The following is a 15,930-nucleotide window of genomic DNA, read 5'->3' as shown; positions in this document are numbered from 1 at the left end:
ACTTCTCAGCATTAATTTCTATTACAGTAATTATTAAGAGATATGTTACTCAAAAAAATTTTGGGGGTCCTCAATAATTAAGAATTTAAGAAAGTTCTTAGACCAGAAAGTTTGAGAACCACCCTGCTGTAAAACTTAAACATTAAAATAATATTTAATAGTTGGAAGAAAGTAATAGAATCTTTACCTTGTTTCCTTTTCACCCATGATACATAATGACCTGAAGAACTAGACCTTCCCTGATGTGTTAGCACTGCTTGTAAGTCATAGTATCCACAGTTATTGGAGCCAATATCTAAAGACGTAAATTCATTAATATTGGATTATTAATAGACATGCTTTCTCAAGCTAGGTAACAATCTAAAACAATCAGGGAATTCAATAAAAGAGAAGTACAATCCTATTAAAGTTCAGTTAGATACTACTGTCCAAGCAAAGGTATGATTTATGAAAGATGTTTTATGAAGTACGAATGATACCACTCATAAAACTGTATGAATTTTATTATACAGAGGTAAATTATCTCAATAAACCTGACAAAGTATGATAACTGAACAAGCAGTTAAGTGACAATAAAGTAATTTTACCTTAAAAAAACAACATGAAAATTCAGTTAAAATGAAAATTTTACTTACCATCGGCAAAAGAAAAAGGTTCATATTTAACTTCCTTCTGCGGACTACTCTTTTTGTCACTCTAAGAGGAAAAAATATTTAATTATAAATCCTAGTATTAGAAATAAAATTAGTATTCATAGTAAATACTGAGTTCAAATATTTACTGTCTGCCATACAAAGCACTGAGGCAAAGCAAAAACAAAATAGTCTACCTAACAAATTACTGAAAACTGCAATTCATTTAAAACTGTAAACCCAGAGGTCATACACTTTAATACACATTCACTCTTGTATGCACAATAACAGAGTCTAGATACGTGGCCAACCTTACACCACTGAAGCTTGAGCACACCAAATACAGCAGTGCAGTCCACAATGTCTCAGGGAAAAGGAAAACAAGACTCTCTACTTTTACTAAAATACTATCAAACTATATAGAAGAAAGGAAAAGGGAAAAAGGAAACAAGAAATGAATACAATTTATATTAAATCTACTTAAGACCCACAGCCATCTGCCACTACAGCACAAACAAAATGAAATACTGATTCAGCAATCTATAGTAAAAGAGGCAGGATTTACTACTTTAAACAGGGACCTTTTAATGGGAACTCCCTGCCTGAAGCCATTTCACTTGTGTAACACAAGAAATTAAACAATTTATCTAGGAATATGGCCACATTGAAAACCACAATGGTAATGAAGACACTACCAGCAGTTTAAAGACTGCTGAAGTGGCGAGAAGTCGAAGAATCCTACAACAGAAAATGGCAATTAGGTTGATCATTCTTTTCTACATATAAAATGTCATACCTAGAGCAACCACTAAAAAAGCCTATACAAAGAGATACATTTAAAAAACAGATACATCAAAATGGAACTCTACAAAATGTTCAAGTATCCCACAAGAAGACAAATGAAAAACAGAAAATAAAACAGCAAACATACACCCTAACATATCATTTACATTAAAACTCTCTTCATATATTCAGATTATAGATGCATTAAAACTCTCTTCAAATATTGAAAGATACCAGATAAGGTAGATGTGCCAGTTTGAATGTATTATGTCCCCCAAAATGCCATTATCGTTGATGCAATCTTGCTCCCACATATTAGTGTTGATTAGACTGTAATTCTTTGAGTGTTTCCATGGAGATGCAATCCACCCAACTGTAGGTGATAACTCTGATTAGATAATTTCCATGGAGGTGTGGCCCTGCCCATTCGGCATGGGACTTGATTAGTTTACTAGAGCCCTATACAAGCTCAGCCAGAAGGAACAAGCTTGCTACAGCCACGAAGGACACTAAGAATGCACAGGAGCTGAGAGAGGAGCTACAGCTTACAGAGACATTTTAGAGATGGCCTTTGAAAGCAGACTTTTGCTCTAGAGAAGATGAGAGAGGACAAATGCCCCAAGAGCAACTAAGAGTGACATTTTTGAGGAGCTGCAGCCTAGAGAGGAATGTCCTGAAAGAAAGCCATTTTGAAACCAGAACTCTGGAGCAGATGCCAGCCATGTGCCTTCCCAGCTAACAGAGGTTTTCTGGACGCCACTGGCCATCCTCCGAAGTACCCAATTGTTGACACCTTATCTTGGACACTTTAGGGCCTTAAGACTGTAACTGTGCAATCAAATAAACCCCCTTTAAAAAAGCCAATCCGGAGGCGGGGCAAGATGGCAGACTGGTGAGCTGTATGTTTTAGTTACTCCTCCAGGAAAGTAGGTAGAAAGCCAGGAAATGCGTGGACTGGACACCACAGAGCAATGTGACTTTGGGCATGCTTCATATAACTCTCATTAAAACGTGGAACTGCTGAGATCAGTGAAATCTGTAAGTTTTTGCAGCCAGGGGACCCGCGCCCCTCCCTGCCAGGCTCAGTCCCGGGGGAGGAGGGGCTGTCAGCTCCGGGAAGGAGAAGGGAGAACTGCAGTGGCAGCCCTTATCGGAAACTCATTCTACTGCTTCAAACTCCAACCATAGATAGACTGAAACCAGACACCAGAGAATCTCAGAGCAGCCAGCCCAGCAGAGAGGAGACAGGCATAGAAAAAAAACAACACGAAAAACTCCAAAATAAAAGCGGAGGATTTTTGGAGTTCTGGTGAACATAGAAAGGGGAAGGGCCCTGAGGCGCATATGCAAATCCTGAAGAAAAGCTGATCTCTCTGCCCTGTGGACCTTTCCTTAATGGCTCTGGTTGCTTTGTCTCTTAGCATTTCAATAAGCCATTACATCTCTGAGGAGGGCCCGTTTTTTTTTTTTTTTTTTTGTTTGTTTGTTTGTTTTTTAATCCTTTTTTCTTTTTCTAAAACAATTACTCTAAGAAGCCCAATACAGAAGGCTTCAAAGACTTGCTATTTGGGGAGGTCAAGTCAAGAGCAGAACTAGGAGAGCTCTGAGACAAAACGCAATAATCCAGTGGCTGAGAAAAATTCACTAAACACCACAACTTCCCAAGAAAAGGGGGGTGTCCGCTCACAGCCATCATCCTGGTGGACAGGAAACACTCCTGCCCATCGCCAGCCCCATAGCCGAGAACTGCCCCAGACAACCCAGTGTGACGGAAGTGCTTCAAATAACAGGCACACACCACAAAACTGGGCGTGGACATTACCCTTCCCTACAACCTCAGCTGATTGTCCCAGAGTTGGGAAGGTAGAGCAGTGTGAATTAACAAAGCCCCATTCAGCCATCATTTCAGCAGACTGGGAGCCTCCCTACAAAGCCCAGCAGCCCAGAACTGCCCTGGGGGGACGGCACTCACCTGTGACATAGCACAGTCATCCCTCAACAGAGGACCCAGGGGGCACGGCCTGGAAGAGGGGCCCACTTGCAAGTCTCAGGAGCCATACGCCAATACCAAAGACTTGTGGGTCAGTGGCAGAGACAAACTGTGGCAGGACTGAACTGAAGGATTAGACTATTGCAGCAGCTTTAAAACTCTAGGATCACCAGGGAGATTTGATTGTTAGAGCCACCCCCCTCTCCGTGACTGCCCAGAAACACGCCCCATATACAGGGCAGGCAACACCAACTACACACGCAAGCTTGGTACACCAATTGGACCCCACAAGACTCACTCCCCCACTCACCAAAAAGGCTAAGCGGGAGAACTGGCTTGTGGAGAACAGGTGGCTCGTAGACGCCACCTGCTGCTTAGTTAGAGAAAGTGTACTCCACGAAGCTGGAGATCTGATAAATTAGAGATAAGGACTTCAATTGGTCTACAAATCCTAAAAGAACCCTATCAAGTTCAGCAAATGCCACGAGGCCAAAAACAACAGAAAATTATAAAGCATATGAAAAAACCAGACGATATGGATAACCCAAGCCCAAGCACTCAAATCAAAAGACCAGCAGAGACACAGCACCTAGAGCAACTGCTCAAAGAACTAAAGATGAACAATGAGACCATAGTACGGGAGATAAAGGAAATCAAGAAGACCCTAGAAGAGCATAAAGAAGACATTGCAAGACTAAATAAAAAAATGGATGATCTTATGGAAATTAAAGAAACTGTTGACCAAATTAAAAAGATTCTGGACACTCATAGCACAAGACTAGAGGAAGTTGAACAACGAATCAGTGACCTGGAAGATGACAGAATGGAAAATGAAAGCATAAAAGAAAGAATGGGGAAAAAAATTGAAAAACTCTAAATGGACCTCAGGGATATGATAGATAATATGAAATGTCCGAATATAAGACTCATTGGTGTCCCAGAAGGGGAAGAAAAGGGTAAAGGTCTAGGAAGAGTATTCAAAGAAATTGTTGGGGAAAACTTCCCAAATCTTCTAAACAACATAAATACACAAATCATAAATGCTCAGCGAAGTCCAAATAGAATAAATCCAAATAAACCCACTCCGAGACATATACTGATCACACTGTCAAACACAGAAGAGAAGGAGCAAGTTCTGAAAGCAGCAAGAGAAAAGCAATTCACCACATACAAAGGAAACAGCATAAGACTAAGTAGTGACTACTCAGCAGCCACCATGGAGGCGAGAAGGCAGTGGCACGATATATTTAAAATTCTGAGTGAGAAAAATTTCCAGCCAAGAATACTTTATCCAGCAAAGCTCTCCTTCAAATTTGAGGGAGAGCTTAAATTTTTCACAGACAAACAAATGCTGAGAGAATTTGCTAACAAGAGACCTGCCCTACTGGAGATACTCAAGGGAGCCCTACAGACAGAGAAACAAAGAAAGGACAGAGAGACTTGGAGAAAGGTTCAGTACTAAAGAGATTCGGTATGGGTACAATAAAGGATATTAATAGACAGAGGGGAAAAATATGACAAACATAAACCAAAGGATAAGATGGCTGATTCAAGAAATGCCTTCACGGTTATAACGTTGAATGTAAATGGATTAAACTCCCCAATTAAAAGATATAGATTCGCAGAATGGATCAAAAAAAATGAACCATCAATATGTTGCATACAAGAGACTCATCTTAGACACAGGGACACAAAGAAACTGAAAGTGAAAGGATGGAAAAAAAATATTTCATGCAAGCTACAGCCAAAAGAAAGCAGGTGTAGCAATATTAATCTCAGATAAAATAGACTTCAAATGCAGGGATGTTTTGAGAGACAAAGAAGGCCACTACATACTAATAAAAGGGGCAACTCAGCAAGAAGAAATAACAATCGTAAATGTCTATGCACCCAGTCAAGGTGCCACAAAATACATGAGAGAAACACTGGCAAAACTAAAGGAAGCAATTGATGTTTCCACAATAATTGTGGGAGACTTCAACACATCACTCTCTCCTATAGATAGATCAACCAGACAGAAGACCAATAAGGAAATTGAAAACCTAAACAATCTGATAAATGAATTAGATTTAACAGACATATACAGGACATTACATCCCAAATCACCAGGATACACATACTTTTCTAGTGCTCACGGAACTTTCTCCAGAATAGATCATATGCTGGGACATAAAACAAGCCTCAATAAATTTAAAAAGATTGAAATTATTCAAAGCACATTCTCTGACCACAATGGAATACAATTAGAAGTCTATAACCATCAGAGATTTAGAAAATTCACAAATACCTGGAGGTTAAACAACACACTCCTAAACAATCAGTGGGTTAAAGAAGAAATAGCAAGAGAAATTGCTAAATATATAGAGACGAATGAAAATGAGAACACAACATACCAAAACCTATGGGATGCAGCAAAAGCAGTGCTAAGGGGGAAATTTATAGCACTAAACGCATATATTAAAAAGGAAGAAAGAGCCAAAATCAAAGAACTAATGGATCAACTGAAGAAGCTAGAAAATGAACAGCAAACCAATCCTAAACCAAGTAGAAGAAAAGAAATAACAAGGATTAAAGCAGAAATAAATGACATAGAGAACAAAAAAACAATAGAGAGGATAAATATCACCAAAAGTTGGTTCTTTGAGATCAACAAGATTGACAAGCCCCTAGCTAGACTGACAAAATCAAAAAGAGAGAAGACCCATATAAACAAAATAATGAATGAAAAAGGTGACATAACTGCAGATCCTGAAGAAATTAAAAAAATTATAAGAGGATATTATGAACAACTGTATGGCAACAAACTGGAGAATTTCCTGGAAACATATGAACAACCTAGACTGACCAGAGAAGAAATAGAAGACCTCAACCAACCCATCACAAGCAAAGAGATCCAATCAGTCATCAAAAATCTTCCCACAAATAAATGCCCAGGGCCAGATGGCTTCACAGGGGAATTCTACCAAACTTTTCAGAAAGAACTGACACCAATCTTACTCAAACTCTTTCAAAACATTGAAGAAAATGGAACACTACCTAACTCATTTTATGAAGCTAACATCAATCTAATACCAAAACCAGGCAAAGATGTTACAAAAAAGGAAAACTACCGGCCAATCTCCCTAATGAATATAGATGCAAAAATCCTCAACAAAATACTTGCAAATCGAATCCAAAGACACATTAAAAAATCATACACCATGACCAAGTGGGGTTTACTCCAGGCATGCAAGGATGGTTCAACATAAGAAAAGCAATCAATGTATTACAACACATTAACAAGTCAAAAGGGAAAAATCAATTGATCATCTCAATAGATGCTGAAAAAGCATTTGACAAAATCCAACATCCCTTTTTGATAAAAACACTTCAAAAGGTAGGAATTGAAGGAAACTTCCTCAACATGATAAGGAGCATATATGAAAAACCCACAGCCAGCATAGTACTCAATGGTGAGAGACTGAAAGCCTTCCCTCTAAGATCAGGAACAAGACAAGGATGCCTGCTGTCACCACTGTTATTCAACATTGTGCTGGAAGTGCTAGCCAGGGCAATCCGGCAAGACAAAGAAATAAAAGGCATCCAAATTGGAAAAGAAGAAGTAAAACTGTCATTGTTTGCAGATGATATGATCTTATATCTAGAAAACCCTGAGAAATCGACGATACAGCTACTAGAGCTAATACAAAAATTTAGCAAAGTAGCGGGATACAAGGTTAATGCACATAAGTCAGTAATGTTTTTATATGCTAGAAATGAACAAACTGAAGAGACACTCAAGAAAAACACACCATTTTCAATAGCAACTAAAAAAATCAAGTACCTAGGAATAAATTTAACCAAAGATGTAAAAGACCTATACAAAGAAAACTACATAACTCTACTAAAAGAAATAGAAGGGGACCTTAAAAGATGGAAAAATATTCCATGTTCATGGATAGGAAGACTAAATGTCATTAAGATGTCAATTCTACCCAAACTCATCTACAGATTCAATGCAATCCCAATCAAAATTCCAACAACCTACTTTGCAGACTTGGAAAAGCTAGTTATCAAATTTATTTGGAAAGGGAAGATGCCTCGAATTGCTAAAGACACTCTAAAAAAGAAAAACCAAGTGGGAGGACTTACACTCCCTGACTTTGAAGCTTATTATAAAGCCACAGTTGCCAAAACAGCATGGTACTGGCACAAAGATAGACATATAGATCAATGGAATCGAATTGAGAATTCGGAGACAGACCCTCAGATCTATGGCCGACTGATCTTTGATAAGGCCCCCAAAGTGACTGAACTGAGTCATAATGGTCTTTTCAACAAATGGGGCTGGGAGAGTTGGATATCTATATCCAAAAGAATGAAAGAGGACCCCTACCTCACCCCCTACACAAAAATTAACTCAAAATGGACCAAAGATCTCAATATAAAAGAAAGTACCATAAAACTCCTAGAAGATAATGTAGGAAAACATCTTCAAGACCTTGTATTAGGCGGCCACTTCCTAGACTTTACACCCAAAGCACAAGCAACAAAAGAGAAAATAGATAAATGGGAACTCCTCAAGCTTAGAAGTTTCTGCACCTCAAAGGAATTTCTCAAAAAGGTAAAGAGGCAGCCAACTCAATGGGAAAAAATTTTTGGAAACCATGTATCTGACAAAAGACTGATTGATATCTTGCATATATAAAGAAATCCTACAACTCAATGACAATAGTACAGACAGCCCAATTATAAAATGGGCAAAAGATATAAAAAGAAAGTTCTCTGAAGAGGAAATACAAATGGCCAAGAAACACATGAAAAAATGTTCAGCTTCACTAGCTATTAGAGAGATGCAAATTAAGACCACAATGAGATACCATCTAACACCGGTTAGAATGGCTGCCAATTAAACAAACAGGAAACTACAAATGCTGGAGGGGATGTGGAGAAATTGGAACTCTTATTCACTGTTGGTGGGACTGTATAATGGTTCAGCCACTCTGGAAGTCAGTCTGGCAGTTCCTTAGAAAACTAGAAATAGAGTTACCATTCGATCCAGCGATTGCACTTCTCGGTATATACCCGGAAGATCGGAAAGCAGTGACACGAACAGATATCTGCACGCCAATGTTCATAGCAGCATTATTCACAATTGCCAAAAGATGGAAACAACCCAAATGTCCTTCAGCAGATGAGCGGATAAAGAAAATGTGGTATATACACACGATGGAATACTACGCGGCAGTAAGAAGGAACGATCTCGTGAAACATATGACAACATGGATGAACCTTGAAGACATAATGCTAAGCGAAATAAGCCAGGCACAAAAAGAGAAATATTATATGCTACCACTAATGTGAACTTTGAAAAATGTAAAACAAATGGCTTATAATGTAGAATGTAGGGGAACTAGCAATAGAGAGCAATTAAGGAAGGGGGAACAATAATCCAAGAAGAACAGATAAGCTATTTAACGTTCTGGGGATGCCCAGGAATGACTACGGTCTGTTAATTTCTGATGGATATAGTAGGAGCAAGTTCACAGAAATGTTGCTATATTAGGTAACTTTCTTGGGGTAAAGTAGGAACATGTTGGAAGTTAAGCAGTTATCTTAGGTTAGTTGTCTTTTTCTTACTCCCTTGATATGGTCTCTTTGAAATGTTCTTTTATTGTATGTTTGTTTTCTTTTTAACTTTTTTTTCATACAGTTGATTTAAAAAAGAAGGGAAACTTAAAAAAAAAAAAGAAAAAAGACAAACAAGAAAAAAAAAAAAAAAGATGTAGTGCCCCCTTGAGGAGCCTGTGGAGAATGCAGGGGTATTCGCCTACCCCACCTCCATGGTTGCTAACAAGACCACAGACATAGGGGACTGGTGGTTTGACGGGTTGAGCCCTCTACCATAAGTTTTACCCTTGGGAAGACGGCTGCTGCAAAGGAGAGGCTAGGCCTCCCTGTATTTGTGCCTAAGAGTCTCCTCCTGAATGCCTCTTTGTTGCTCAGATGTGGCCCTCTCTCTCTGGCTAAGCCAACTTGAAAGGTGAAATCACTGCCCTCCCCCCTACGTGGGATCAGACACCCAGGGAAGTGAATCTCCCTGGCAACGTGGAATATGACTCCCGGGGAGGAATGTAGACCCGGCATCGTGGGATGGAGAACATCTTCTTGACCAAAAGGGGGATGTGAAAGGAAATGAAATAAGCTTCAGTGGCAGAGAGATTCCAAAACGAGCCGAGAGATCACTCTGGTGGGCACTCTTACGCACACTTTAGACAACCTTTTTTAGGTTCTAAAGAATTGGGGTAGCTGGTGGTGGATACCTGAAACTATTAAACTACAACCCAGAACCCATGAATCTCGAAGACAGTTGTATAAAAATGTAGCTTATGAGGGGTGACAGTGGGATTGGGAATGCCATAAGGACCAAACTCCACTTTGTCTAGTTTATGGATGGATGTGTAGAAAAGTAGGGGAAGCAAACAAACAGACAAAGGTACCTAGTGTTCTTTTTTACTTCAATTGCTCTTTTTCACTCTAATTATTATTCTTGTTATTTTTGTGTGTGTGCTAATGAAGGTGTCAGGGATTGATTTAGGTGATGAATGTACAACTATGTAATGGTACTGTAAACAATCGAAAGTACAATTTGTTTTGTATGACTGCGTGGTATGTGAATATATCTCAATAAAATGATGATTAAAAAAAAAAAAAAAAAAAAAAAAAAAAGGGAAAGTTAAAAAAAAAAAAGATGCAGTGCCCCCTTGAGGAGCCTGTGGAGAATGCAGGGGTATTCGCCTACCCCACCTCCATGGTTGCTAACATGACCACAGACATAGGGGACTGGTGGTTTGATGGGTTGAGCCCTCTACCACAGGTTTTACCCTTGGGAAGACGGTTGCTGCAAAGGAGAGGCTAGGCCTCCCTATGGTTGTGCCTAAAAGCCTCCTCCCGAATGCCTCTTTGTTGCTCAGATGTGGCCCTGTCTCTCTAGCTAAGCCAACTTGAAAGGTGAAATCACTGCCCTCCCCTCTACGTGGGATCAGACACCCAGGGGAGTGAATCTCCCTGGCAACGTGCAATATGACTCCCGGGGAGGAATGTAGACCCGGCATCGTGGGACGGAGAACATCTTCTTGACCAAAAGGGGGATGTGAAAGGAAATGAAATAAGCTTCAGTGGCAGAGAGAATCCAAAAGGAGCCGAGAGGTTACTCTGGTGGGCACTCTTACGCACACTTTAGACAACCCTTTTTAGGTTCTTAAGAATTGGGGTAGCTGGTGGTGGATACCTGAAACTATCAAACTACAACCCAGAACCCATGAATCTCGAAGACAGTTGTATAAAAATGTAGCTTATGAGGGGTGACAAGGGGATTGGGAAAGCCATAAGGACCACACTCCACTTTGTCTAGTTTATGGATGGATGAGTAGAAAAATAGGGGAAGGAAACAAACAGACAAAGGTACCCAGTGTTCTTTTTTACTTCAATTGCTCTTTTTCACTCTAATTATTATTCTTGTTATTCTTGTGTGTGTGCTAATGAAGGTGTCAGGGATTGATTTGGGTGATGAATGTACAACTATGTAATGGTACTGTGAACAATCGAAAGTACGATTTGTTTTGTATGACTGCGTGGTATATGAATATATCTCAATAAAATGAAGATTAAAAAAAAAAAAAAGACATAATGTTGAGCAAAATAAGCCAGGCACAAAAAGAGAGATATTGTATGTTACCACTAATGTGAATTGTGTGAAAAATGTACAATGTTTTATACTGTAGAATGTAGGGGACCTAGAGATACCAATTAGTGGAGGGGGAATGATAATCTAATAAGAACAGATAAACTATGGAGGGTAATCTCAATGTTATGGGAATGCTCAGGAATGATTATGGTTTGTAAACTCTTGGATATAGTAAGATCATGTTGGAAGCAATAGAGTTATTTTAGGTTTTTTTTTTCTCTTATTCCTTTGTTTTCTTAGGGGTTGTTAATTTTCTTGGCGTATGGTAGGAACATGTTGGAAGCAATGTAGTTATTTTAGATTATTTGTTTTTCTTACTCTTCTGTTTGGACATGGTTTATTAATTTTCTTGGGGTATGGCAGGAACATATTGGAAGCAAAGTAGTTATTTTAGGTTATCTGTTTTCCTTAATCCATTGCTTTGTTTGAAATGTTGTGGGGTTTTTTTGGTTGTTGTTTGCCTGTTTGTTTTTAATTTTTTGATAAACAAAGTTAAAAAATTGAAAAAAAATCAGTAGAAAAATGGGAGTAAAAACTAAATGACAAATAGGGTGGGATGGGGGGATGGTTTGGGTATTCTCTTTTCACTTTTATTTTTTATTCTTATTCTGATTCTTTCTGATGTAAGGAAAATGTTCAGAAATAGATTGTGGTGATGAACGCATAACTATATGATCATACTGTGAACAGTTGATTGTATACCATGGATGACTGTATGGTTTGTGAATATATTTCAATAAAACTGAAATAAAAAAAAAAAAAAAAAAAAAAAAGCCAATCCATTTCTGGTGTTTTGCGAAAAGGCAGCATTAGCAAACTGGAACAGTAGACTTCAGAGCAAAGAAAATTACCAGGGACAGAGGGACATTGTATTAATGGTAAGAGAGTCAAGCAAGCAAGAAGACAAAACAGTCCTAAATATGTACAGACCAAACAACCCAGTTGGAAAATATGTGAAAGAAAGTCTCATAAAACTGAAAGGAGAAAGAGACAAAGCCAGAATTACAGTTGAAGACTTCACCACTCCTCCTGACAAACAGAAAAACAGCAAGGATACATAGACAAATTCAACAAAACTTGATGTTTATAGAACACTCCAGCCAAAGACAGCAGAAGTGCCTTCTCTTCAAGTGCCCGTGAAATATACACCAAGATAGACCACATTCTGGGCTATAAAACAAAGTTCAATAAACATAAAAGAACTGAAATCAGTGTTTTGTCACAATGAATCAAACCACAACAAAGAAAGGTAACACTTGGAAACTAAACTGCACACTTTCAAAAAACCCAGTTAAAGAGGAAGTCTCAAGGGAAATTAAAAAAAAAAAATGAACGAAATAAAAATTAAAACATTTCAAAATTTGTGGGACACACTGAAAGCAGTGCTTGGGCAGAAATTTGTAGCACTAAATGTATACATTAGAAAAAAGAAAATGTCTCCTATCAATAATCTAACCTTCCACCTCAAGAACCTAGAAAAAGAGCAAAATAAACGCAAAGCAAGTAAAAGAAAGGAAATAATAAGACCACCAGCCACATTTAAAACAAACAAACAAAAAAATACAGAAAAATTAATGAAACCAAGTGCCAGTTCATTGAAAAGACCAATAAAATTGCCAAACCTTCACAGCAAAGCTAAAAAAAAAATTTAAAAAAGGACAGAGAGAAGACACAAATTACCAATATCAGGAAAGATACAAGGGATATCACTACAGACCCTGCAGGCAGCAGAAGAATAATAAACACTAGAAACATTTTGTGCAAATATATTTGACATCCTAGATGAAATGGATCAATTTTTCAACATCACAAACAGCCACGACTCACCCAATCTGAAACAATTTGAATACTCTTTTTTAATGCAATTTTACTGAGATATATTCCCATATTGTACAATCATCCAGTGTCCAACCAATTGTTGATAGTATCATCATATAGTTGTACATTCATCACAATTTTTTAACACTTTCATTACTCCAAAAAAATAAGAATAAAAATAATAAAAAAAAACACACCAAAAACATCTCATACTCCTTTTTCCCACCTATTACTCATTTATTTTTTGTCAGTCCTCTAACTATTAAGGAAATTGAATCTGTAATCTATAAACTCCCAAAAGGTAATCTTCAGGACCAAATTTTAATCTACCAAATGATTAAAAAAAATTAACACAAATTCTACACAATATCTTTCAAAAATTAGAAAAGGAAAAAAAAAACTCTTAGAACTGATGCAGGGTACAAGATTAATATGCAAAAGTTTTTCTATACACTAGGAATGAATAACCTAAAAATATTAAGAAAATAATTCTACTATTTACAAAAGCACCAAAAAGAATAAAATGCTTAGGAATAAATTTAATCAAAGAAATGCAAGACTTATACACTAAAAACTAAAAAATATTGTTGAAAGAAATTTTAAAAGACTTAAATAAATAAGACATCTCAAGTTCATTGACTGGAAGTTTTATTATTATTAAGAAGGCAATACTCCCCCAACTGATCTACAGTTTCAATTCAATCCCTATCAAAATTCCAACTATCTTTTCTGCAGAATTGGAAAAGTTTATCTTAAAAATGCAAGGACTCAGAAAAGACAAAATAATCTTCAAAAAAGAATCAAGTTGGAGGGCTCATACTTCGCTTACTACAAAACTACAGTAACCCAGACCCTGTATTACCAGCCTAAGAACAGAAACAGACCAATGGAATAAAACTGAGAGCCCAGAAATATGCTCATATGTCTGTGGGTCAAATTTCAAAAAGGGGGCCAAGGCCATTCAACTGGAAAAGAACACTATTTTCAACAAATGGTGCTGGGACAATTGGATATTCACATACGAGAATTAATTTGGACCTGTACTTCACACCAAATACAAAAATTAACCCAGAAGGGATCAAAGACCTAAAAGAAAGAGCTAAAACTATAATATTCTTAAAAGAAAAGATAGCAACGACTCTTCGTAGTCCTGGACTAACCAATGGTTTCTTAAATATGACATCAAAAGCACAATTGGAAAAAAAAAAAAAAGAGAACTGGAATTCATCAAAAGTAAATACTTGTGCTCAGCAAAGGCCCTGTTAAGAGGATGAAAAGAAAAACTACAGAGAGAAATTATCTGCAAACCACTTACCCAAGGTCTAGTATCCAGAACATAAAGAACTTTCAAACACAAGCATAAACAAAAAAACAATTCAATTAAAAAATGGGCAAAAGACATGAAGAGATATTTTACCAAAGATATACAGATAACAAATAAGCACACGGAAAAACACTAAACATCATTAGCCATTAGGAAAATGCAAATTAAAATCACAATGAGATATCGCTACAAATCTACCAGAATAGCTAAAATAAAAAATAATGGCAAACCCCACTCCCCACCCAAGGTGGGATATGATTCCCAGGGATGAACCTGCCCCTGGTATCCTGGGATTGAGAATGCCTTCTTCGTCAAAAGGGGAAAAAGAAAAAAAAGAAAGCTTCAGTGTCTAAGAGATTTCAAATACAGTTGAGCAGTCATCCTGGAGGTTATTCCTTTAGTTTTCAGTGTATTAGAACAGCTACAAGGAAATACCTGACTCTTGAATTATAATCCAGTAGACTGATTCTATATGACTGTTTAAGTATGCAGCTTTTATCATGTGACAGTGTGACTGTGAAAACCTTGTGACTGACACTCCCTTTATCCAGTGTATGGGCAGATGAGTAATAAAATAAAGAAAAAAAAATATATATATATGGTTTGGGTCTTCTTTTTTACTTTTTTTTTTATTTTGGAGTAATGAAAAATGTTTTAAAATTTGTGGCGATGAGTGGACAACACTATGATGATACAGTTAGCCACTGACTGTATACCTTGAGCAGATTACATGGCGAGTGAACATATCTCGATAAAATTGCATTAAAAAACAACAAAGTGACGTCATAAACATAGTGACATAGACATCCCCTGAAAAAATGTCTGCAGAGATACAATGAAAAAAAGAACAAATCTCACTTACTGAGAACTCGGCAGGAAGGCAGAGACTGGAGAAGGGCTCCACAAATGCTGAATGGAAGAATGAAAAAATATCGGGCAGGAAACTTTGGTTCTGGACCAGCCAGTCCTCTTCCCTCCCCCACACTCAATCCCACGCAGCTCAGGAAGTGTTCAGAGACAGTGGCCCAGATCCCTTCCCCATCCCACCAGAGACACAGACTATAAAGACACCCACAGAATTGGGTTAGAATCCCACAGGGACCCAATCCCACAGATAATTAGGGCAGAACATGAGACGCTTAAGAGTGCTGAATACAAAACGGCCCCAAGGAGGAGCCTCCAAAATGGAGAATTAGGGAGGGACCCACTTCTCTCCCAAAAGCAGGAAGCAGGCAGTCAGAAACTGCCTGAATCAACTGTTTGGGGACCTGGGAACTGAGTGAGGTCAGTACAATGGCCAGGGAAGTGTGAGACAGAGAGACTCAGAAACTGTGCTCAGGGACCCTGAACAAATCCGTCTGTGGCTCCTGGTGCTCATCCCCAACACATGAGGGAAGCAATAGAAGGTGGTCCAATCCTTGCCTGGGAGACAGCTGTGGACTGGGATGGCTGCAGAAGTCCTCCGTGTGAAGCACAGAGGGGTGTGGACACAGCTCAACACAGAGCCAGATATTGGCAAGGAAAGGGAGAACAGAGCATCCCTGCAGTTTTAGCCCCTCCTGGTCAGACTCCACCGGGCACCACTGTTTAAAGCACTTTAGAAAAGACTTTGGCAAAAAGCCATAATACCCTGCCTTCAAAGGACTGAGGGGAATAA

The 15,930-nt window shown here is 38.2% G+C and overlaps 1 protein-coding gene across 1 annotated transcript in view; it reads right to left on the bottom strand.

Moving 5' to 3' along the window:
• Positions 1-15,930, bottom strand: part of USP14 (ubiquitin specific peptidase 14) — a 99,412-nt gene that overhangs the window by 1,554 nt on the left and 81,928 nt on the right. The window contains exons 14-15 of the mRNA XM_037805513.1: positions 636-696; positions 188-295 (exon numbers count right to left, since the gene is read on the bottom strand). Coding sequence (XP_037661441.1) covers positions 188-295; positions 636-696 — 169 coding nt within the window. The remainder of the gene's footprint in view (positions 1-187; positions 296-635; positions 697-15,930) is intronic.

Source organism: Choloepus didactylus, chromosome 16 (assembly GCF_015220235.1).
Source record: "Choloepus didactylus isolate mChoDid1 chromosome 16, mChoDid1.pri, whole genome shotgun sequence".
Taxonomy (NCBI): Eukaryota; Metazoa; Chordata; class Mammalia; order Pilosa; family Megalonychidae; genus Choloepus; species Choloepus didactylus.
This window is presented reverse-complemented; position numbering and strand designations above follow the sequence as displayed.